A 21,842-nucleotide genomic window follows, 5' to 3' on the forward strand; every position below is an offset into this window, starting at 1 on the left:
GATTGGCGACTCTGCTGCTTCCGTCTCAGAATCGGCCCCACGAACAAGTCTCAGATGCATCATAGGGACAGGAGAAATGAAACGTGCTGTTTATGTGTTTTGCTTGTTTAACTATTTATTATGTTATTATTAAATACGTGTTTTGTATGTTTTCTACACAACAGCTCTCCGATCAAGACAATGGGAAAATAATGGATTTATGGAAGAAAATGGAGTCATATAGTGTAACTCAAGAATCTAAGGGGTACATTTACTAACGTGTGGGTTTTTAGAATTGGAGATATTGCCTATATGCAGGGCTGGGCAACACCGGCCCTCCAGTTGTTGATGAACTACACATCCCAGCATGCCTTGCATCAGTTTCAGCATGGCCACATAGCAAAACTAATGCAAAGCATCCTGGGATGTGTAGTTCATTAACATCTGGAGGGCTGGTGTTGCCCAGCCCTGGCCTATAGTAACCAATCAAATTCGTCTTACGTTCTCTAGCACCTTCTCGAAGATAATAGCTCTCTGGTTGCTGTTGGAGATATCTCCACTTCTAAAAAAAAGAATACCTTAGTAAATGTACCCCTATGTATACTGTGTGCTGTGAACAAAATCAATATAAATATATATTAAATTGAAAGAGAAAGTGAACAAAGCTGGAAAATCTCATGATTCACCACTAAAGCGCTGAGCAATCTGTCCCCAGGATTTCCCGTGGACATCGATGGTTATGAACATCGATGGGATACTACTGCTTCGTGAATTCTGTTGCTTCTTACTCTTAAAATGATCAAAATAAAGTAATTTTAATTTCACAATTCTGCTCAGATTTACTTTGCACCGATCCATTTACTCTGCACTAAAAACCAGTGGTTCTCAGCTTCAATCCTCAGGTACACCCGGCAGGTCATGTTTTCAGGATTTCTGTCTGCGGAAAGGAGATGGGATAATTAGTGACCAACAAAAGCAGATCAACCCAGTGTTGCGCAAAACATGACCTGTATCAAAAATGATAAAAATAAATAAATATATATATTTTTTAAAATATTAAATCAAGTTGTAAGTAAGTAATCAGTGGTTTCCAAACTGTGCTAAGGCACCCTGGGGTGCTCCGGGATGTTTGCAAGGCTGCCTCAGGTTGGGGTACATGACCGAAACAAATTATTTATGCTCAAAGTGATAGGCAAAACCAGAGCTGGTGGCTGACAATTAGAACTACAGCGATGTTCTCGACCACATAACTGAACCTGGGTGTGGTATAGGAGTCCGACAGTCATTAGCCCGACGTCGGGATCCCGACTGGCCGGACTCAGACAGCATGGTGAGTGCAACAAAGCCCATTGCAGACTCGCTGCGCTCACCACGCTGTGGGCACGGTGGCTCGCTACGCTCTCCACCTATTCCATTCTCCCTCTATGGGGGTCGTGGACCCCCACGATGGAGAATAGCCGACGGCCGTCGGGAACCAGGCTGTCGGTGTTTTCACAGTCGGGATCCCGATGTTGGGTAAATACCTGACTGTCGGGACCCCGTCCGGCACCCACTGAACCTAAGGGCGACAGTTAAGCACAATTTTATTTTCTTTTATTTATCCGTAAGAAACTTTTCGACTAGGGGTGCCTTGAAAAAATTCTAATATTCTAGGGTGCCCTGGTCAAGAAAGTTTGGGAACCACTGGCTTACATTTATCATACCTCTCAACTGTGCCACTTTCCACGGGAACCTCCTGTTTTTTGATGTCCCACGGCAGGGTGGGGGGGGTTGTGAGTCCCTGCTGCCACCCACTGGGCAATGGTTAATAGACGCTGTGTGCACATTCCCGCAGGCAGAGGGGCTGCAGCGACAAAATGGGGGGTGGCCTCATGGGAGCGACACACTTTGAAGGTCATGCTCCCTTGCCACTAGGCCACGCCCCCCAAATTTGGGGCATGTGCATAGGTCCCGACGGTGCTGCTTTGAAGGTATGTGTTATCCTTCGGGATAGTGAAAGCACATTTGGTTTGCTAATGGACAAAACCATGTACAATACAGGTGGGGCAGATGTAACATGTGCAGAGAGAGTTAGATTTGGGCAGGGTGTGTTCAAACTGATATCTATATTGCAGTCTAAATAAAAAAAAAAATGCCAGTATTTACCCTGCACAGAAACAAAAAAACTCACCCAAATCTAACTCTCTGCACATGTTACATCTGCCCCACCTGCAGTGCACATGTAATATCTGCCCCACATCCCATCTCTGATCTTAGTACATTTGATGTGATTTGGTTGATGCATGAAAGGGTCAAAGTGAGGGTTTTTTTGTACTTTTTTTATTTATTTGTACTCAGATTCTAGGGTGCAAAGAAGAAATCATGAATCTGAATCTGCACCCCTTTCCATTTTTAGAAACTTTCTGATTTTATTTTGTCTCCGGCTCTGATCTGATCTGATATCAGTAATACATAGAAAATCTCTGCACAGAAATATCCCCCAGCGCCGTCCTGCCAGCCACTAAGCAATGCTGAATAACCTGCTCTGTGTCTGTGCACATGATATACAGAAGCCCAGGGCTGCAGTCAGAGGAGCAGGCAGTGTCGGAAGCAGTGGAAGGATTTGTGTTCCATTGCGCATGTGCTAAAGCCGTACTGCGCACATAGCGAATGTTTTGTGAGTGCGCACGCACCGGGGACTTATTTGCATGGTGTATTTAGTGTATGTGGGGAGGTAATAGGGGGGAAGGTTGTCTAGAAAAACACAAGTGTTTTCTGTGCATTGCCCTAGTAGCCCAGACATATTAATTCGCAGCTGGAGATGCCCCGGCGTCTTAGAATAGGATTTATAAGAGGTCCAATGATTCAACCGATATGTATCCGATGTTCCCAATGTTCCCAAAGTCCCCTCCCCGCAGAACACAAGTGGGTGGACCAAAGGGGAGTGAAGGACGTAGTCCATCCCCCCCCGCTATAGAGCAAGGGGGGGGGGAGCAACGATGATGTGATTGTGTGGCCATGCCCCTGATCCAGCCATATATCGCCAGGGCCATGCCCTTGAGCCACAAGTATGGGCTTGAGGCACTTTATTAGAGTAAGGGCGTGAAGCCTCTCCAAACGCAAGCAGCTGCGTTCATCTCTGAATCGGGTCCAATGTGCAGCACCCCCCCCCCCCCTTCCCGGGGCCAAAGCAATGCTGGACATCGTCCATCACTTCTTAATAAACATCGATGGTTGGCTGGGTTACTGTCGATGGTGGAGGTTACATATGTCTTTGGCCATCAAGGCTGACTTTCAGTGGTGATGCGGCAACAATACCTCCAACCCCGTCATGCCATCCCATTGTCTGCAACTTAGCCCCGCCCCCTCATTCTCTGCATCCTTTCTTTGTGGCCATGCTGTTGCCACCCACCGACGGTTCAAACCATCAAAGGTTTTCTCCCATAGACCAAACTTTCATTGTTTTTAATCTGCCGGGACTGCTGTACTATAGATAGATCCTATCCTTGTGTATCCTTACTATTTCCGTATAGATTGTAAACCTGCGAGCAGGGCCCTCCAACCTCTATGTGTGTCTGTAATCACCCAGTTTGTCCTACACATTGTTGATTCCAATTGTAAAGTGCAACAGAATCTGCTGCACTATATAAGAAGCTGTAACTAACAAAATACTAACCAATGGCGCCATGGAGACCATTAATGGTTCCTATTCATTGATGGTTTATGACGCTTTACAAACAATGGCGTTAGGGGGGGGGGGGGGGGGTACTGGATGGGTTCAGTACAGAAATGTCCCACTGTCAACAAGGTGCCAGCCCGACAGGACACAGATTGAAAAACCCTAGGTTGAAAAAAAATATTGTAAATAATAGAAACAAGGAGCAAACCTAAATAGCCTAGCAGGGTGGGCAGTGGTGGAACTGGCAGGGTGGACAATGGTGGAACTAGCAGGGTGGGCAGTGGTGGAACTGGCAGGGTGGGCAGTGGTGGAACTGGCAGGGTGGACAATGGTGGAACTAGCAGGGTGGGCAGTGGTGGAACTGGCAGGGTGGACAATGGTGGAACTAGCAGGGTGGGCAGTGGTGGAACTGGCAGGGTGGGCAGTGGCATAACTGGCAGGGTGGGCAGTGGTGGAACTGGCAGGGTGGGCAGTGGCGGAACTGGCAGGGTGGGCAGTGGTGGAACTGGCAGGGTGGGCAGTGGCATAACTGGCAGGGTGGGCAGTGGTGGAACTGGCAGGGTGGGCAGTGGCGGAACTGGCAGGGTGGGCAGTGGCAGAACTGGCAGGGTGGGCAGTGGCAGAACTGGCAGGGTGGGCAGAGGCGGAACTGACAAGGTTGGGCAGTGGTGTAACTGGCAGGGTGGGCAGTGGCGGAACTGGCAGGGTGGGCAGTGGCGGAACTAGCGACTCGTAGGACCAGGTGCAAGCATATGCTTTGGGCCCCCAGCAACCCATACCATCCAACTTCTAATCCACGGCAGGAAGGACAACAACGTGAGGGCGTGGCCTGGCAGCAAGGGGGCGTGGCCTACAAAACCACTCAGTGAAAAATAAAAGTCAACCCCATTTTGTACATCCCCATTTAAAACAATTTTACACATATCAGCACTGACATCTCTTCCACCCCATCTTCCCCATTCTCTGCTGCCCCCATCTGTGCCCTGAGCTGTCTCTTACCTCCTCTTCAGGGCCTGGAAGGGGCGCGATGCGCAGCTAGCTGGAGTCTGGACTCGGAGCCGCAGGGTGCTGCTGCTGCGGGCTGGTGTGCGCAGCAGCTCCCGCATAGCCATACACGCCGACTTTTTAGAACTCCTCTCCGGGAGAAGCCCGGAGAGGAGTGAAAGGGGGGCTAGACGAGGCTTCGTTTTGGGGGTGGGTCGAGGCTGACGTCACCAAGCCCCGCCCCCACGACCAGCTGCCGCATCAATTCGTGGGTCCGTGGATGGGGGGAGGGGCTAAAATGACACGATTTGCCTAATTTTAGCCCCGCCCCCTCCCCGCGGACCCGCAAAATTCAGAAATTTATACCGCGGGGGAGCAGGCGTTGTGACTACAATGAGGGAGACTTGCCCACCTTCCCGGGGGACCGGGAGGGGGACCCTATTTGTGGGACTCTCCCGGCCAATCCGGGAGGATAGGCAAGTATGCGCATAGCTATTATATTATGGCCGCGTACAGTGCTTCTATGCATGTGCACAAGCTACAGTTTGAGCCCGAAAAAGGAACAGCACTGCGCGATCAGGGAGGTCTGATGGCGGAAGCCGCAGCAATGTTATTAAGGGCAATAAAGGAGGACACTTTTCGAGGGAGGACAGAACTTACAAAATAAGGACCATCCTCCCTAAAGGAGGACGATTGGTCACCTTACTGTCAGCAAAAGAACAGAGATGCCCATATAGTTTGTCGGTGTATCCATTGATGGTCATCCAATTGCCTAGGTTACCATCGATGATAAGTTGCACTTCAACCATCGACGGCAACAGCATCGATGACCCATCTCTAATCTGGGTGTGAGGCAAGGCGTGAGATATGGAACTACAAGTCCCAGCTCTACTCCCGCAAGTTTAATGCTGACTATCCCAGTAGAGATCCACGGGAAATGTAGTTCTGCTCTCCGTCCCCCCAGGATGCATTGCGCTTCTCCGTCCTACTGCTGGCACGCACGTACGTCTCCCTGCCTCCTCCTGGTGGTGACGTAAGCGCGCAGGCGTCAGTAACGTGGTGCGTCCCACACCAGCAGCCAGCAGCCAGCAGCAGCAGCCTGAGACGTCTCCCGGAGTCCCGGCCGGTGTTGAGCCGCTGCCCGTCCTGACCTCGCCGGCCCCCAGTCCTGCAGCCGCTGTGATGGGCACACGCTGAGCCTGTGCTGAGCCGGTCCTCGCCCCATGCCTGGGCCCTCTGGGTAATGGCTGCCATTGTAAGACCTGCACATTGCTGCTGCTATTAGTATGGTTGTTCTTGTATTTGTAGTTCACCTTATTGTTATTGCTGGTATTATTGTGCTCACCACGGGGCTGCTGGGCCCATGTCTTCCCTATATATAGCGCCTGCATATTCCGCTGCGCTGTCTGTCCCAGGTCACTGGTTAAGTCATACTGTATGGTGACAGTTGTGTGCCCATAGTCATCAGCCTCGTTTACCGCTGCTTGTTTGCAAGTGGCGTGCAGCTGTGAGGTTTGCAATAAGTTGCAGCGTGAACGTTGTATATTCTTGAAATGGATCTGAGGATACAGCGCTGCAGGCGCTCAAACCACTTGGTAAAGCAGCTGGACCAGCTCGGGGAAGGTTAAAGCCCCCATACACTAATCCAAGGCATCGCGTGCACCCTCACATGCGATACCTCGAGAGATGCTAGGCTCCCAGGTGGCTGGCCCGCATACCATACATACTTTAGCATATGATGTATCGTAAGCGACCCCCAACAAGTGCTGATGGATCTGAGAAGTCTTGCGCGCAGCACTCGCGATCTCCGGATCCGATCCATTGCGCACAGGCCTGTACATCGGTTCGGAATCTGAGGTTAGGTACATCTGAATTGGGCACTTTTCACCTGATTTTTTAGGCCCGATTCGTCGGAATTGGGTGAAAAGGGCCTGAACCGTATAAGTGTATGGCCAGCTTCTTGTCTTCTGCATGCTGGATGGAGGTCTTCGCTGCAGCTTCCGTGGACTCCACACAGATCTCATGCATCTTGCCTTTGACTTTTGGGAACACGCAGAAGTTGCAGGGGGCCAGGTCTTGATTGTATGGTGCATTGCCAAGTTCCTAGATGAGTTAGAAAATTTGCCACTTTCCTGGACTTGTTGTCAGGTGTCTTGTTGTGATGGAGAAGAACGTGAGCTCATGGGTGGCACCTGGAAATGTGCGACCGCCATCAAACCTGACCAGCTTGCTGTGGCACCAAGTCACCCAGGATGCAGAAACATTGCTCAGGCCAAGCTTTTCGTGGAGTATCAAGCGGATGGATCCTGATGAGAAGCCTATCTTTCTCTAACTGGCCATAGTCACCCTGGCGTCCATCTCAAGTATGACCCGTGTGGTGACAACGTTGTCCTGGGGGATGGTAGACCCAAGTCGACCACATTCCTACAGGGACCGTCTGCTGCACAGAAATTCTGCAAACCACAACACAGTGGTTGTAAATGGTGCTTTCTTCTCCAATCCATCATCTGTTCCATAGCAAGTTTGTGAAGGAAGTAAACCTGAGGATGACTTCGGTGTCTGGTCCTGCTTATATACGGTTCTGTGCCCTGAAATTTCACAAGAGCCAGTTGTGACTGTTCACAACTGGACTCTTCCTATGCACTGCCCATCTTGGAACTTATCACACACCCCTCGTATGGCGATGCTTATAGCAGTGTTATTCTCCCACATTAGGTGCTATACTTATACCCAGAGGAACACAGCTGGTCCTAGGTGGCCATTTATTTTTCTTTAGCGCAGTTTACAATTATTTTTGCATCAGAAATTTGCAGAACAAAATTTCTATGTAGCCTATTTAGCTCATTTCTGTATATGTAGCAAACATTGTGCAAGATTGTTCTTATTTCATTGATATGTTAATGTGGAACCTTGTGTGGCAGAGAAAACTCTATTGTGCAGCAGTTACATCTGATAATGATCTTCTTGTCCTTCTCTCTTTCCAGTGACGGCAGGAAACTTACTGCAGGTCAGAGCTGTGAATGAAGCTGGAAGCATCTGCTGTCCATAGGTACCTATACCACCAGAGTGTATGGTCCAGGGAACGCACCTTTATCACACGAAGAAAGGACTTGTATCAAGTCGCTCCAGAATCGTCCGGAAGGAACAGTTCTGCTTCGTTGCTTTAGGAACAATGCTTTGTTCTGTGTGTTTGGGGGGTTGGGTTGCACACGAATAATGCTGCAAAATTGTAATGGATGCTTTAGAAAAAGAAAACTCTTAAATATTACTTTTACATAGGAAATTTAAAGGCAGTCTCTTGCGCCTCACTGGCAGATTTGGCGATTGCCATTGTTCGTTAGTTGTATCCTTGTAAAACAATTGGTGTATGCTTTTTTATACGATCCACGTTGTCTTCCGTGACTAAAAGCATTTACTTGGTGCAAAACTTCATCACACAGCCTTTTAAAAAAAAAAAGAATGAACTTCTTAGGGTAGTGGTTCCCAACTTTTTTTTTTTCTATCCCGTACCCCATGATTAGGTTTTCATTTAGGAGTACCACTCCTCTCAATTTAAACTATCCACAGTACTTTCGAGTGGAGTCGAAGCAGATGGTATACTTGCGTATCCTTATGCTAAGGAGTAGTGGAGGAGTAGTGTGCGGTCAGGAATCGGGTTTCTCTGTGTCTGGCCGTTGGCTGTGTACTGTCTCCGGTAGTGGAGGAGTAGTGTGCTGTCCGGAATCGGGCCCCTCTGTGTCTGGCCGCTGGCTGTGTAATGTCTCCGGTAGTAGAGGAGTGGTGTGTGGTCAGGAATCGGGCCCCTCTGTGTCTGGCCGCTGGCTGTATACTGTCTCCGGTAGCGGAGGAGTAGTGTGCGGTCAGGAATCGGGTCCCTCTGTCTGGCCGCTGGCTGTGCACTGTCCGGTAGCGGAGGAGTAGTGTGCGGTCAGGAATCGGGTCCCTCTGTGTCTGGCCGCTGGCTGTGCACTGTCCGGTAGCGGAGGAGTTGTGTGCGGTCAGGAATCGGGTCCCTCTGTGTCTGGCCGCTGGCTGTGTACTGTCTCTGGTAGCAGCGGAGTAGTGTGCGGTCAGGAATCTGATCCCTCTGTGTCTGGCCGCTGGCTGTGTAATGTCTCCGGTAGCGGAGGAGTAGTGTGCGGTCAGGAATCTGATCCCTCTGCGGAGGAGTAGTGTGCGGTCAGGAATCTGATCCCTCTGTGTCTGGCCGCTGGCTGTATACTGTCTCCGATAGTGGAGGAGTAGTGTGTGGTCAGGAATCGGGCCCCTCTTTGTCTGGCCGCTGGCTGTGTGCTTTCTCCGGTAGCGGAGGAGTTGTGTGTGGTCAGGAATCTGGTCCCTCTGTGTCTGGCTGTGTACTGTCTCTGGTAGCGGAGGAGTAGTGTGCGGTCAGGAATCGGGTCCCTCTGTCTGGCTGCTGGCTGTGTAATGTCTCCGGTAGTGGAGGAGTGGTGTGTGGTCAGGAATCGGGCCCCTCTGTGTCTGGCCGCTGGCTGTATACTGTCTCCGGTAGCGGAGGAGTAGTGTGCGGTCAGAAATCGGGCCCCTCTGTGTCTGGCCGCTGGCTGTGTGCTGTCTCCGGTAGTGGAGGAGTAGTGTGCGGTCAGGAATCGGGCCCCTCTGTGTCTGGCCGCTGGCTGTGTGCTGTCTCCGGTAGTGGAGGAGTAGTGTGCAGTCAGGAATCTGGTCCCTCTGTGTCTGGCTGCTGGCTGTGTACTTTCTCCGGTAGCGGAGGAGTAGTGTGCGGTCAGGAATCGGGTCCCTCTGTGTCTGGCCGCTGGCTGTGTACTGTCTCTGGTAGCAGAGGAGTAGTGTGTGGTCAGGAATCGGGGCCCTCTGTGTCTTGCCGCTGGCTCTGTACTGTCTCCGGTAGCGGAGGAGTAGTGTGAGGTCAGGAATCGGGGCCCTCTGTCTGGCCGCTGGCTGTGTACTGTCTCCGGTAGTGGAGGAGTAGTGTGCGGTCAGGAATCGGGCCCCTCTGTGTCTGGTCGCTGGCTGTGTACTGTCTCCGGTAGCGGAGGAGTAGTGTGCGGTCAGGAATCGGGCCCCTCTGTGTCTGGCCGCTGGCTGTGTACTGTCTCCGGTAGCGGAGGAGTAGCGTGCGGTCAGGAATCGGGTCCCTCTGTGTCTGGCCGCTGGCTGTGTACTGTCTCCGGTAGCGGAGGAGTAGTGTGTGGTCAGGAATCAGGTCCCTCTGTGTCTGGCCGCTGGCTGTGTACTGTCTCCGGTAGCGGAGGAGTAGCGTGCGGTCAGGAATCGGGTCCCTCTGTGTCTGGCCGCTGGCTGTGTACTGTCTCCGGTAGCGGAGGAGTAGTGTGCGGTCAGGAATCGGCTCCCTCTGTGTCTGGCCGCTGGCTGTGTACTGTCTCCGGTAGCGGAGGAGTAGTGTGTGGTCAGGAATCGGGCCCCTCTGTGTCTGGCCGCTGGCTGTGTACTGTCTCCGGTAGCGGAGGAGTAGTGTGCGGTCAGGAATCTGGCCTCTCTGTGTCTGGCCGCTGGCTGTGTACTGTCTCCGGTAGCGGAGGAGTAGTGTGCAGTCAGGAATCGGGTCCCTCTGTGTCTGGCCGCTGGCTGTGTACTGTCTCTGGTAGCGGAGGAGTAGTGTGCGGTCAGGAATCAGGTCCCTCTGTGTCTGCCCGCTGACTGTGTACTGTCTCCGGTAGCGGAGGAGTAGTGTGAGGTCAGGAATCGGGGCCCTCTGTGTCTGGCCGCTGGCTGTGTACTGTCTCCGGTAGTGGAGGAGTAGTGTGCGGTCAGGAATCGGGTCCCTCTGTGTCTGGCCGCTGGCTGTGTACTGTCTCCGGTAGCGGAGGAGTAGTGTGCGGTCAGGAATCGGGTCCCTCTGTGTCTGGCCGCTGGCTCTGTACTGTCTTCGGGGTTCCCACTAACACCTGTAGGATTAATGCCGCTTCTTCCTCTGTGCATGGCAGATGATTAGATGTCTGAGTGCAGCGCGGGTAGCTCCCAGTGGATTACTGGTTGGGTAAAAGGATGAGAAGATGCTGATGATGCTGCAGACAGAGTTGGAAGTGACACAACGTGGTTCGTTTCCATGGCAACAGGAAACTTCTTCCACCATTACCAATATTTTTTTTCCAGTACCCTCAACCGGTCTGCAGTGTATCCCCAGGGGGGTTGGGGAACCCCAGGTTAGAAACCGCAGTCCTAGGAGATTGAGAATTCCTCTTGGGTCATCGTTATGAGGTGTACACACGGAGCAATTTGTGCTTCATTTCTAAGTGATCTGTCTAGGTCAAAATCGCCCTGTGTATGGGCCTTCATGGCATTGGATCAGGGTTTTATGATATTTAAGGGGGAGAATTATCAAACCTTGTAGAGAGCGATAGCACCAAATCATGACCTCCTGTCATCTTTCAGTCTGTAACCTGGAAGTTGCGCGCTGATGTTAGTATTTATTGGGAAGATTTAGCTGACTGATATTCTTATCATTGTCGCTTATGATGCTTAAATGTTGTTGCAGCAAATCAGCTGCTGTCATTTTTCAAACGTGACAGGAGATTGTTAAATCTAAGAAAATAATGTTTTTATGGATTAACCTGGTGCTTAATCGCTGCCCTAGGTTTCTGTCGGATTGTATGTATCACCTAACATACAGAAACAAATATATGTATTTCTTTATTGTTAAATCTGCCCTACACAACTTTATTTAAATGTTGGGGTTTGACTGTTACTGAGCAGACCAGACATATAGGGTATGTAATGGAGACATTAACTTGCTTTGTTTGCTCTAGGTAAATATCCCTCAGGATGGCCGTCACGCAGTTCCGTCTGTTCAAGATTTGCACTTGCCTTGCATCCATCCTCGCCTTCTTCAGGAGATTAATATGCAGGTATCGCTCCCAGCTCGGCTCTCCTGCAGAACTGTACACAGTCACATTTTATATAGTGACCAATAACCGCTCAGACCTTTGTACTAACCCACATTATTGTAGATCGAGAGCACAGCTAATCTTAGTGGATTGATGAGGAGTCTCCCCCTAATTTCTACTTTTTTATTTTTTTTTATAAATATTTTACTCCCGACCTAGATAAGTCTGACTGGCTCCAATATGTGCTGATTTCCTAAATCCTTTCATTTTCAGAATAGTCGTAGTATCTCCTAATACTTGGAAGTTGGAGCACAATGTCCATTAACTGAATAGGAAACGGTTTCCCAGTTCGGGAATTATTACAGTTAACTACAACCATACATGTTTCCTCTGACTGTGATTGGTTCTCTTATGCTTTTCCCTTTTTAGGTCTGGGAGAGGCAGGAAACTCAGCGGTGATCAGATAACGTTGCCGACTGCCGTAGACTATTCCGTTCCTAAGCAGGTAAACAAAGACCTTCTGCATGCTACATCCGCTGGGGCAGATGCATTAAGCCTGGTGAAGAGATCAAGTAGGTGATAACACACCAGCCTATCAGCTTTGTTTGAAAAATGACAGTTAGGTGCTGATTGGCTTGTACGGTATTGCCTTCCACTTTCTCATCACCAGGCTTAATACATGTGCCCCATTGTGCCATCTGCTGGCCTCTGGTTAGTGACAGATGAGAGGCATAGAATGGCTGGAGGGGAGTGTAGTGGTTATCCTCTGTACAGTACTGGTCTTTTACATGACACTGGAACAGATCCGTTGATCGTGACATCAACTGGCAATCTAATTCCACTGCATATTCCTTCAGGAATAAGTAGCATAAGCCCTGGGACTTTCCTAGATCAACAACCCTGGAGTCCTTTTGGGTAGCAGAGTTTCCGGATTTGTTAACTAAAGGATGACCACCATTCAAGTCCTACGGGTTTTTGATGGGACTACAAGATGCAATGGTAATGGGTAAGAGGGAAAATCTTGGTGAGATCTTCCATGTCTGCTGCACCCTGAGGCATGACCACACAGTTGGTCAGTTCTCCATCTGAAGAAGTTCAATCATGAGGCCTTCTCACCGTTTCGTTTCTTGCTGGAATAGATACACGGCCATAACAGAAGACTGGTCTATATATCCTAGCAATGTTCTCACCCACTAAAGGCATTCTTCCATGGGCAATGTGACCTCTTCAACTGCACCTACTGTATACAGTCGGTGGGATAGCAATGCAGCTTCTTTATTTTGTCAACCGGATTCCCAAGGAAATTCCCAGGATCCAAGACTACAAGTTCCCCTGGGAACCCGAATGGAGTAGAGCCACAACAGACACCAGCTAAACGTATTGTGGCTCTCAGTTGCTTATAAAGTTGGGAAAAGTAGTATGGCGTATGGATGCCAATCCGGGGATCCCGGGATTAAGCGTGCAAATCGCAGGGATTTCAATCTCTGGATTGAAGCCTCCAATACTGGGATTTCAGGATCGAAATGCGTATGTGCATTTGACCCTTTGTGCCGGTCAGCACTTGGCACCTGCCCGCCCCCTCTGCCGTGCCCACCCGCTTTAAGGACACAGCAGTTCCTGGTGCTGTGTGTTGTCCAGAAGCCAATCCGTAGGATACTGGGATTGGCAGTTTCCAGGATTGGCTTCCCTAGGATGGTGCCAGAGGAAAACCCAACTGCATTAGAAACATTCTGTAAAGAAGGGCAGTAAGACTTGGGTTCATCATAACCAACATCAGGGTCTCTTCTAAGAGCCATTCATAGACCCCTAAGGTGGTCATAGAAGCCAAAACATTATGGACTGTCGTTTTATGGACATAAAGGAAATGCTATACCCAACATGATGGGCAAGATTATCTCAAAGGGCATAAAAGTCTGTCCCGGAGAATCGTTTTTCATCTGTTAATATAGATGTTGGTGGTCTTCACTGTTTTCCCATCATGGTGATGCCAGAATACTGGAACATATGTTTGAAGTTTTATGGAACTTTTCTTGTTTCCCATAAACCAAGGAACATCGTGGCGCACACTCGAGCTGATCTTCTTTCTGTTGGAACCAGAAATCTTAACTTTAGAGATGTGTTATGGTTGAGCTGCTCTGCAGACCACATGATTACATGGACCTTGTCCCCTTGACCCACAGTTGGCGGCAGTTGGACTTGTATTTGTGACTCATGACACTTGTTGCTTTGCTGTTAGTGATCACGCACAGTGTTCGCCCGTTGTTTGGCTCCGCCCGTTGTTTGGCTCCTCTCCTTAACTTGGGTTGTGGGCTAAATGTAGAGTAAGGGGGTGGTGTGTGTGGGTGTTGTGGAGTTATAAGCTCCTACAATAACCACAAGTCCCGGTGCTAGTTAAAAGGACAATGATTGAAATATATATTGCGTTATAATAATTAATCGCCAGCTGCTGCAGGTGTTTAATGAGCCTGCTAGGGATTTACTGGGAAACAAAGAGATAGTTGGAAAAAACACTTTGCGCTGCTGGGTGGATAATAAAGATTTGTGTGAATTCTGCCAAGCAAAAAGAATACTGGACACACTTGAATAATTTTACACTTTATATAAAATCAAATAAGTACACATACATACATGACATAATACACAATAAATAAAATATATCAGAATATATTTGGCAAGCAAGGTGGCATTGGTATGTTTTAATAATCAGAAGCTGATATTAGTATGGCGATTTCCGGATTAGTAGAATAGGTTAGTCAAGGGTTAATCAGGAGTTAATTCCTTGTGCTGGTAGGGTAATTTATGACAGAGGATGTTGAATGGGTTAATGGAAGCACATGAAAGCAAGTTAGCGAGTAGATGGTAAACGCATAAAGTTCAGGCACATATGTGTCTCCTAGTTGTTAATGGCAATAATGTATCTCACCCTCTCCTCCTTGTAGCAATTTTGGGGGAGCCGGATGTTTCCACGGCTCTACTCGGGGGTGACAGGTGGTAGTATCCTCCGGTTGGAAGTCTGTCCAGTCCCAGTGTAACGGGGTAGCCAGCAGAATGAGCAATCTGTGGACCCAGAGATAACCCTGTGCAGCAAGAGCAGCTCCGAGTACAGGAGCGCGGCGTCACAGCAGTGAGGTGAAGCTCCGGAAATCAGCCAAGGGGGATATGACGTCAACGCGTTTCGTCTCTATGGCAACTAGAGACTTTCTCAAGACGATTTTTGGTCTCCCACCTTTGAGTTTTTATAGGGCTTGATTCTACTTAATTAGTAATCAATTAGTTCTGTATAGTTAAATAACCTATAAATCCGCATAAAAAGTGTGTCCAGTATTATTCCAATATAACACATTAGTAAATCTTACATAAATCAGGTATAAACAGTATTCATTGATAAATATATAAAACACAAACTAATTAGAGAGTTAATAGGTTGATTAAGTTTAATAATGGCAATATGCTTTCTGCTGATACATAGAGCGTTAGAAGAGAGAGAGAAGGGCTGAGACAATTTATGACGGGAACTTGGCTAGTGCAAGTATCTTCCGTTCTTATATATGTCTTTGTGCCCATACTTATGTACATAGACAATTCATGATTCGAGGTACATATCAAATACAGTATAGGAATAACAAAATAAAATAAATGTATACATGAGGATATAAGTGGATATATCCACTCATATCCTCATGTATACATTTATTTCTTTTATTTTGTTATTCCTATACTGTATTTGATATGTACCTCGAATCATGAATTGTCTATGTACATAAGTATGGGCACAAAGACATATATAAGAACGGAAGATACTTGCACTAGCCAAGTTCCCGTCATAAATTGTCTCAGCCCTTCTCTCTCTCTTCTAACGCTCTATGTATCAGCAGAAAGCATATTGCCATTATTAAACTTAATCAACCTATTAACTCTCTAATTAGTTTGTGTTTTATATATTTATCAATGAATACTGTTTATACCTGATTTATGTAAGATTTACTAATGTGTTATATTGGAATAATACTGGACACACTTTTTATGCGGATTTATAGGTTATTTAACTATACAGAACTAATTGATTACTAATTAAGTAGAATCAAGCCCTATAAAAACTCAAAGGTGGGAGACCAAAAATCGTCTTGAGAAAGTCTCTAGTTGCCATAGAGACGAAACGCTTTGACGTCATATCCCCCTTGGCTGATTTCCGGAGCTTCACCTCACTGCTGTGACGCCGCGCTCCTGTACTCGGAGCTGCTCTTGCTGCACAGGGTTATCTCTGGGTCCACAGATTGCTCATTCTGCTGGCTACCCCGTTACACTGGGACTGGACAGACTTCCAACCGGAGGATACTACCACCTGTCACCCCCGGGTAGAGCCGTGGAAACATCCGGCTCCCCGTCTGCCTCAAAATTGCTACAAGGAGGAGAGGGTGAGATACATTATTGCCATTAACAACTAGGAGACACATATGTGCCTGAACTTTATGCGTTTACCATCTATTTGCTAACTGGCTTTCATGTGCTTCCATTAACCCATTCAACATCCTCTGTCTGTCATAAATTACCCTACCAGCACAAGGAATTAACTCCTGATTAACCCTTGACTAACCTATTCTACTAATCCGGAAATCGCCATACTAATATCAGCTTCTGATTATTAAAACATACCAATGCCACCTTGCTTGCCAAATATATTCTGATATATTTTATTTATTGTGTATTATGTCATGTATGTATGTGTACTTATTTGATTTTATATAAAGTGTACAATTATTCACGTGTGTCCAGTATTCTTTTTGCTTGGCAGAATTCACACAAATTTTTATTATCCACCCAGCAGCGCAAAGTGTTTTTTCCAACTATCTAAATGTAGAGTAAAGCACAGACCTCATGGTGAGCACTCATAATGACTACTTTTACTTCCCTCGATGTTACAGATCACTATTTCACCCAATGAAAGAAATGGAATGAATTGTTTGGGGGTTTTCCTCCATGACTTAGGATATTTGCTGTCTCTAGTTAATAAGCTTTGATCTGGTGAAACATCCCTCCTAACGTTTCCTCGCCCTTGTTTGTCACCAAGGTAGAGGAATGGAGCTCGTGGGACGAAGACGCCCCCACAAGTGTGAAGATTGAGGGTGGAAATGGGAATTTAGCCACGCAGAACGGGGAACAGGATGAACCGGACTACTTCAAGGACATGACGCCAACCATCAGGAAAACGCAGAAGGTAACTTTATTATAAAATAAAAAAACTTTATTAAAAAAAGTTGGGGTACTTGTTTCCTAGCACGGCCACACCGATTCAGATCGGGGTGGTCGTGTCGGAAAAATCGGGTCGATCGCATCGCATGCGATTTGGTCGCATGCGATGCGATCGACGCGACCGACCGATTTTTGACCCGATTTTTTTCATTGAATCCAATGTAAATTGGGTCCCTGGGACCCAATTTTACATTGGATTCAATGAAAAAAATTCCCAACCCCCCCAAATTTAAGCGCGTTAACCCCAGGCCACGATAGACGCCAACCCGAAGCGCGGCGAGCGCAGCGAGCCCGCGAGGGGCGTCGGTACGCGTCCTCCGACCTTTTCATGCCCTACTATCCACGTCGGCGTGGAGTGAGAATAGAATAGTGTGGCGAGCGCAGCGAGCCACCGAGCCCGAAGCGTGGCGAGCGCAGCGAGGGGACGCGGATACCTTCACAGGTAAACGCGTCCCTTCGCGGGCTTCACAGGTGTCCGCGTCGCCACGGACACCTGTGAAGCCCGCAAGGGGACGCGTATAACTGTGAAGGTATCCGCGTCCCCTCGCGGGGCTCGGTGGCTCGCTGCGCTCGCCACACTATTCTATTCTCACTCCACGCCGACGTGGATAGTAGGGCATGAAAAGGTCGGAGGACGCGTACCGCCGCCCCTCGCGGGCTCGCTGCGCTCGCCACGCTTCGGGTTGGCGTCTATCGTGGGGTGACGACGGGGACATCTATAATGTGAAATGGGTCATATTGGCCCATTTCACATTTTTTCACATTTTGACAGCATTTCAATGTTAACAATTTTTTTAACATTGAAGCCTATGCAAAAATCGGGTGCATCGCGTCGCATCGCGTCGGGACCAATGTTAATGGTCCCGACCGACGCGATGCCCCCGATATTTTACCTTTCCCGACAAGATTTCAATGTTAAAATTTTTTTTAACATTGAAGCCTATGGAAATATCGGGGGCATCGCGTCGGTCGCGTCGGGACCAATGTTAATGGTCCCGACCGACGCGATGCCCCCGATATTGTCTCCTAGCCGGCTAAATGGACCTGATTTCAAAAGAAATCGGGTCCATCGGGGGTAATCGTGTCCCTTAATTAAGGGACACGATTACTTAAGATTGTGGCCGTGCTAGGAAACAAGTACCAAAGTTGGGTACAAAATAGAGGGATCCTGACGGCCAGAATCTTCATGGTAAGTATTTCTATCCTATGCTTAATCGTAACTCTCCCCCTAATGCCAATCCTAACTCCAACCCTAGTACTTACCTCCAGCATTTGTCGTTATTCTGACGGTTAGGATCCTGACTGTCTGTATTTATACACCCCCATTATTACTATTAGTATGTGACCATAGTATATCGTGTACAATACACCCCCTTCCAGTAGTTGTAGCTCAGCCTTTGCTAAAGCTCAGCTGCAGTAAATGTCCCTATCACCATTGGAGCTATTGGTTGGAACAAAAACATGGTTATGGATGAGAGCAAATGACAGTTGACCATTTCCTTGGAATGCTGGAAAACTGACAAACTGTCACTCATCCATAACCATGTTTTTTTTCCAACCAGCCAGATCTGAAGATAAATCTTACTAGTGTATGGGCACCTTTACTCTGATTTCTGAGTGTGTGTGGTATAGCTTGCTGACCATGTCTAGGTCAGCAGACAGTTGGTTGACACTGAAACAGTGGACCCCAAATTAATGTACTGTCTACCCTCACGTCACTCGCCGTGCTCTGGGCCAGGTGCTCCGCTACTTACGCTGTTCCTAATCGCAGTCCACATGGATGAAGTCCACGAAAATTGAAAACATTTGTGAAAAACCCATGCCAAACCTTTCGTGCGTTGACCATTACCATTTTAAACTGTTGCTTGTGTTGACTTCTTAATCATGTCGACCTAGACAGTCAGCCATCCAGATAACCATGAAGTCTTTAATACATTGCAATTGTACTACAACATGTGTTAGCCTTTGGGGTTTATTTGCCCCTAAATACCGCCATTACCCTGGCATGTGATAGGATGAAGTTTATCGGAGACATTTTTTATAATAGCAGAAACTGGAGGATTTCCGGGGACGGCTGCCAGCAGGTGGCGCTGGGTACGGTGGGTTTTGGAACAAGACTGTGAATAACATGAAGTCTCGCAGAGCGTTAACCGTCTCTTCCATGCTGTTACTTGCAGATCATTATTAAGAAGAGGGAGCCAATAAATTTCATTGTCCCAGATGGATTTTCCAGCAGACTGGCAGCTACGCAGGATATGCCATTTGTTCATCAATCTGTGAGTACAGTACAGCGTAAATGTTCTGCTCCTGTGCAGGCTCTCTTATCGGCTGCTACGCGGCACCAGGAACCTTGTGACAGGAGTTCCTGGTAAACTGATTGGCTGGGTGTTGGAGTATTTCAAGTAAATGAAATGAACTATAAGCAGTGTCGGGGATTACTGCGGCACCACTGGGTGGTGATTGGCTGGGGCTGTATGCTGATTTATTTTTTATTTTTTTTAGCTTATGAAGGACTACCCCTATAGCAGGCAAAGGGAACCGTTGGCCCTCCATCTGTTGTTGGACTGCACGTCCCAGCATGCCCTGCTACAGTTTTGCTATTTGGCCATGCTAAACTATTGCGGGGCATGCTGGGATGCATAATTTAAACAGCTGGAGGGCTAAAGGTTCCCCATGCCTAACCTAATAGGCTCCACATACAGTTTAAAGCTTTCTTTATGAACTTTGGTACCAATGTAGAACTTATTCTTCAGGGTTGTGTTTTCGCACCACCCCCTCGACCTGGGGTGAAAGGGGGTTTGGTAAAGTTTTGATTGACTTTTTCCCAACTGGTGAACTTGATTGGTCTGGGGCTTACAACGTGTCTGGCATACAGTGCGTAACGTTTGATCGTTGTGTGTTTTTTCTAGGCAGAGTTGGGGGATTTGGAAACGTGGCAAGAAAACGTTAACGCTTGGGAGGAAGAGGAGGATGCAGGCTGGCAGGCCGAGGAGGTTCTAAGGTAAGGGTCTAGGCCTCTCTGATGCCCTATATATATTGTCATGTTTCTTCCGCACCAAGTGTTGCCTCGGATGGTTCCTCCGTAGGCCGGATGTGCTTCACGTTCTATACTGGGCATATCCTACTACTATCCTACTACACAAGCATCCGCTTTCCCATATCTGCATTGGGTCCTTATAAGGCTCACCTCCCACAGTGTAACCTCCATGGTACGCCCAACATGGCTGCCTCGTCTGCTACACTTGTAGACGGGATCAGAAATACATGGACACGACTGTCTTATTGGGACTCTATTCTACACAGCAATCACCCCATTTTGTCTAATTTATTCTAGGGGTAACATATACCGCCCAGGGTAATCCTACACAGTGCGCCCAAGATGGCTGCCTCACCTGGTACCTTGTCAGGGTGGAATACGCAACTCGTGGAAGTTATCCAAATATCTGCACCAATCCTGCATTATGCTTACTGTGATCGCAAGACTTTATTTTATGTCTTGTGTGATTTGTCGAGTGTTCTCCCGAAGTCCTATGTATTATACGCATTGTTTTTGATGTCTGTAAAGCGCCTTGAGTCCTGTTGGAGAACTTGCACTATATAAATAAAACTTACTTTCTTACAATGCATCACGCAGGCAGCAGAAAATCGCAGAGCGAGAAAAGAGAACCGCGGAACAGCAAAGAAAGAAGATGGAGAAAGAGGCGCAGCGGCACATCAAGAAAGACCAGAACAAAATTGGCGTGAAATTATCCTAACAGCTGACAGTCAGATCTGGACACAGCGGACGGCGCTGACTCTCACAAACATTTCCAAGCGTTTTTATGATGTTTTCTTGTGAAGACCCATTGGAATCTTCTCAACAAGTGGTGGCTGGGAATTAAGGACACTGACAACCAGAGTACCTTTTTTAAGACTTTGGAATCTTACACCGGATCATGACTGCCGCCGCAGAATAGCGCATGGAACTTTTTAAGATGTAAAATTAAAGGAAAACTGGTGTAAATAATCGATTGCTTCATTAAGCTCAATGAAAATGTGTAATTACTGAATAAATAATTTTAAAGAGAGCTAACCCCTTCATTCTGGTGAATGTAATGATTTCACAGCTCCCAAGAGCCAGGTCAATAATGATACTGTAACTACATTCTTTGTTGATGTGGTGGGTCACAGGTATTAACTTTCACCACTAGATGGCGTGTGAGAGCTACATGGGTGTTTAGGCTTTCTCATACAATCCTTTTTATTACCGAATGTTAGATTACATTCATCAGGTAGTATCTACTATTGTATCCTCAGCTAAGGCATCTTTTAGACTCTAATACACTGGTGAGGGAACGGGTAAATTACCCTAAATGGGGTTAAAATTAAATTCCTGGATGGTCGGCAGCGTGACCACTATTACCCCCATGAATTTCAGTTCATTGCATATAGAATCTATGTATAGATTCTACAGTATATACTTGCCCTGCTGTGTAGTGCGTCAGGCCTTTGTATAACACTCTTCCCTCTGCGATGCCCTGGGCCCCGCCTCTAAATCCACCTGCTTCTTCAGTAAAGTTGACTAGTTGCTGCGCCATCTTGGCAGCGCGCAGTCTGTACTGCCGCGGCGGTGCCGAGTTTTTTTTTGCCGGGTTATAGGCTTTTGTCAAGGTAGAACCATCTCCAGTCTAGGGGGAACATTGCACAGACTGTTACTGTATCATCTTGTAATACTGATAGTTGCCTGGACATCACATTATCAATGGCTACAGATTCCTTTAGCCCCAGCGCTTGCCAGAATGTCCCAGCTGGCTGACAGGGACACGCGAGAGTCTCGCACGCATGGGCGTCCCAGTCACTCGGAGGTGGAAACCCTGCCCGTCTCTGCTTTAGGGAGACTGGCAGAGTTGGGGGCTGCGATGAGGAGCTTTGTTGGAACGGGGCACGCGAGCATCTTGTGCGCCCTCGTCCGGCAGCAGATGGTGGAGGCTGACTATTTGACCGCCAGCCCCAATGAGGGGCTCTATCTGTATAACACACAGCCTGGCAGCCATTGATGATGATTGTCATGTATGTTTGTGTGTGTGTGTGGTACCACACAAAGCCATACATGGTAATCCTCACCACCAATGGCTGTATAACATACTAGCTGGATATAGCAT

General features: G+C 47.9%; 2 protein-coding genes across 3 annotated transcripts in view; both read left to right on the forward strand.

Annotated features, from left to right (window-relative positions):
• Positions 1-360, forward strand: part of PKHD1L1 (PKHD1 like 1) — a 155,971-nt gene extending 155,611 nt beyond the window's left edge. Inside the window, exon 78 of the mRNA XM_083186703.1 lies at positions 165-360. The gene's annotated coding sequence lies outside the window, so the exon portion shown is untranslated. The remainder of the gene's footprint in view (positions 1-164) is intronic.
• A 5,301-nt stretch (positions 361-5,661) lies between these two features.
• Positions 5,662-20,768, forward strand: EBAG9 (estrogen receptor binding site associated antigen 9). 2 transcript variants are annotated; one of them, XM_083186705.1, is made up of 8 exons: positions 5,662-5,876; positions 7,606-7,670; positions 11,374-11,472; positions 11,881-11,956; positions 16,520-16,666; positions 18,879-18,977; positions 19,611-19,702; positions 20,336-20,768. In XM_083186705.1, the coding sequence occupies exons 3-8, from the start codon at positions 11,390-11,392 to the stop codon at positions 20,454-20,456; spliced, it is 618 nt and encodes a 205-aa protein (XP_083042831.1). In that variant the 5' UTR covers positions 5,662-5,876; positions 7,606-7,670; positions 11,374-11,389; the 3' UTR covers positions 20,457-20,768. The 2 variants fall into 2 exon arrangements, with proteins under 2 accessions (XP_083042831.1, XP_083042832.1); XM_083186706.1 differs by having other exon boundaries at positions 5,663-5,861.
• The last annotated feature ends 1,074 nt before the right edge of the window (positions 20,769-21,842 follow it).

The sequence above is a fragment of the Crinia signifera genome, chromosome 5, assembly GCF_055691185.1.
Source record: "Crinia signifera chromosome 5, ASM5569118v1, whole genome shotgun sequence".
NCBI classification, from domain to species: domain Eukaryota; kingdom Metazoa; phylum Chordata; class Amphibia; order Anura; family Myobatrachidae; genus Crinia; species Crinia signifera.

Bases quoted from the DNA above. Each gene is read 5' to 3' on its own strand.
- EBAG9 (XM_083186705.1), top strand. From the start codon at position 11,390: ATGGCCGTCACGCAGTTCCGTCTGTTCAAGATTTGCACTTGCCTTGCA. The intron at 11,957-16,519 runs GTAAACAAAGAC...TTTGTCACCAAG, and splicing joins ACTATTCCGTTCCTAAGCAG to GTAGAGGAATGGAGCTCGTG. The intron at 18,978-19,610 runs GTGAGTACAGTA...TGTTTTTTCTAG, and splicing joins TGCCATTTGTTCATCAATCT to GCAGAGTTGGGGGATTTGGA.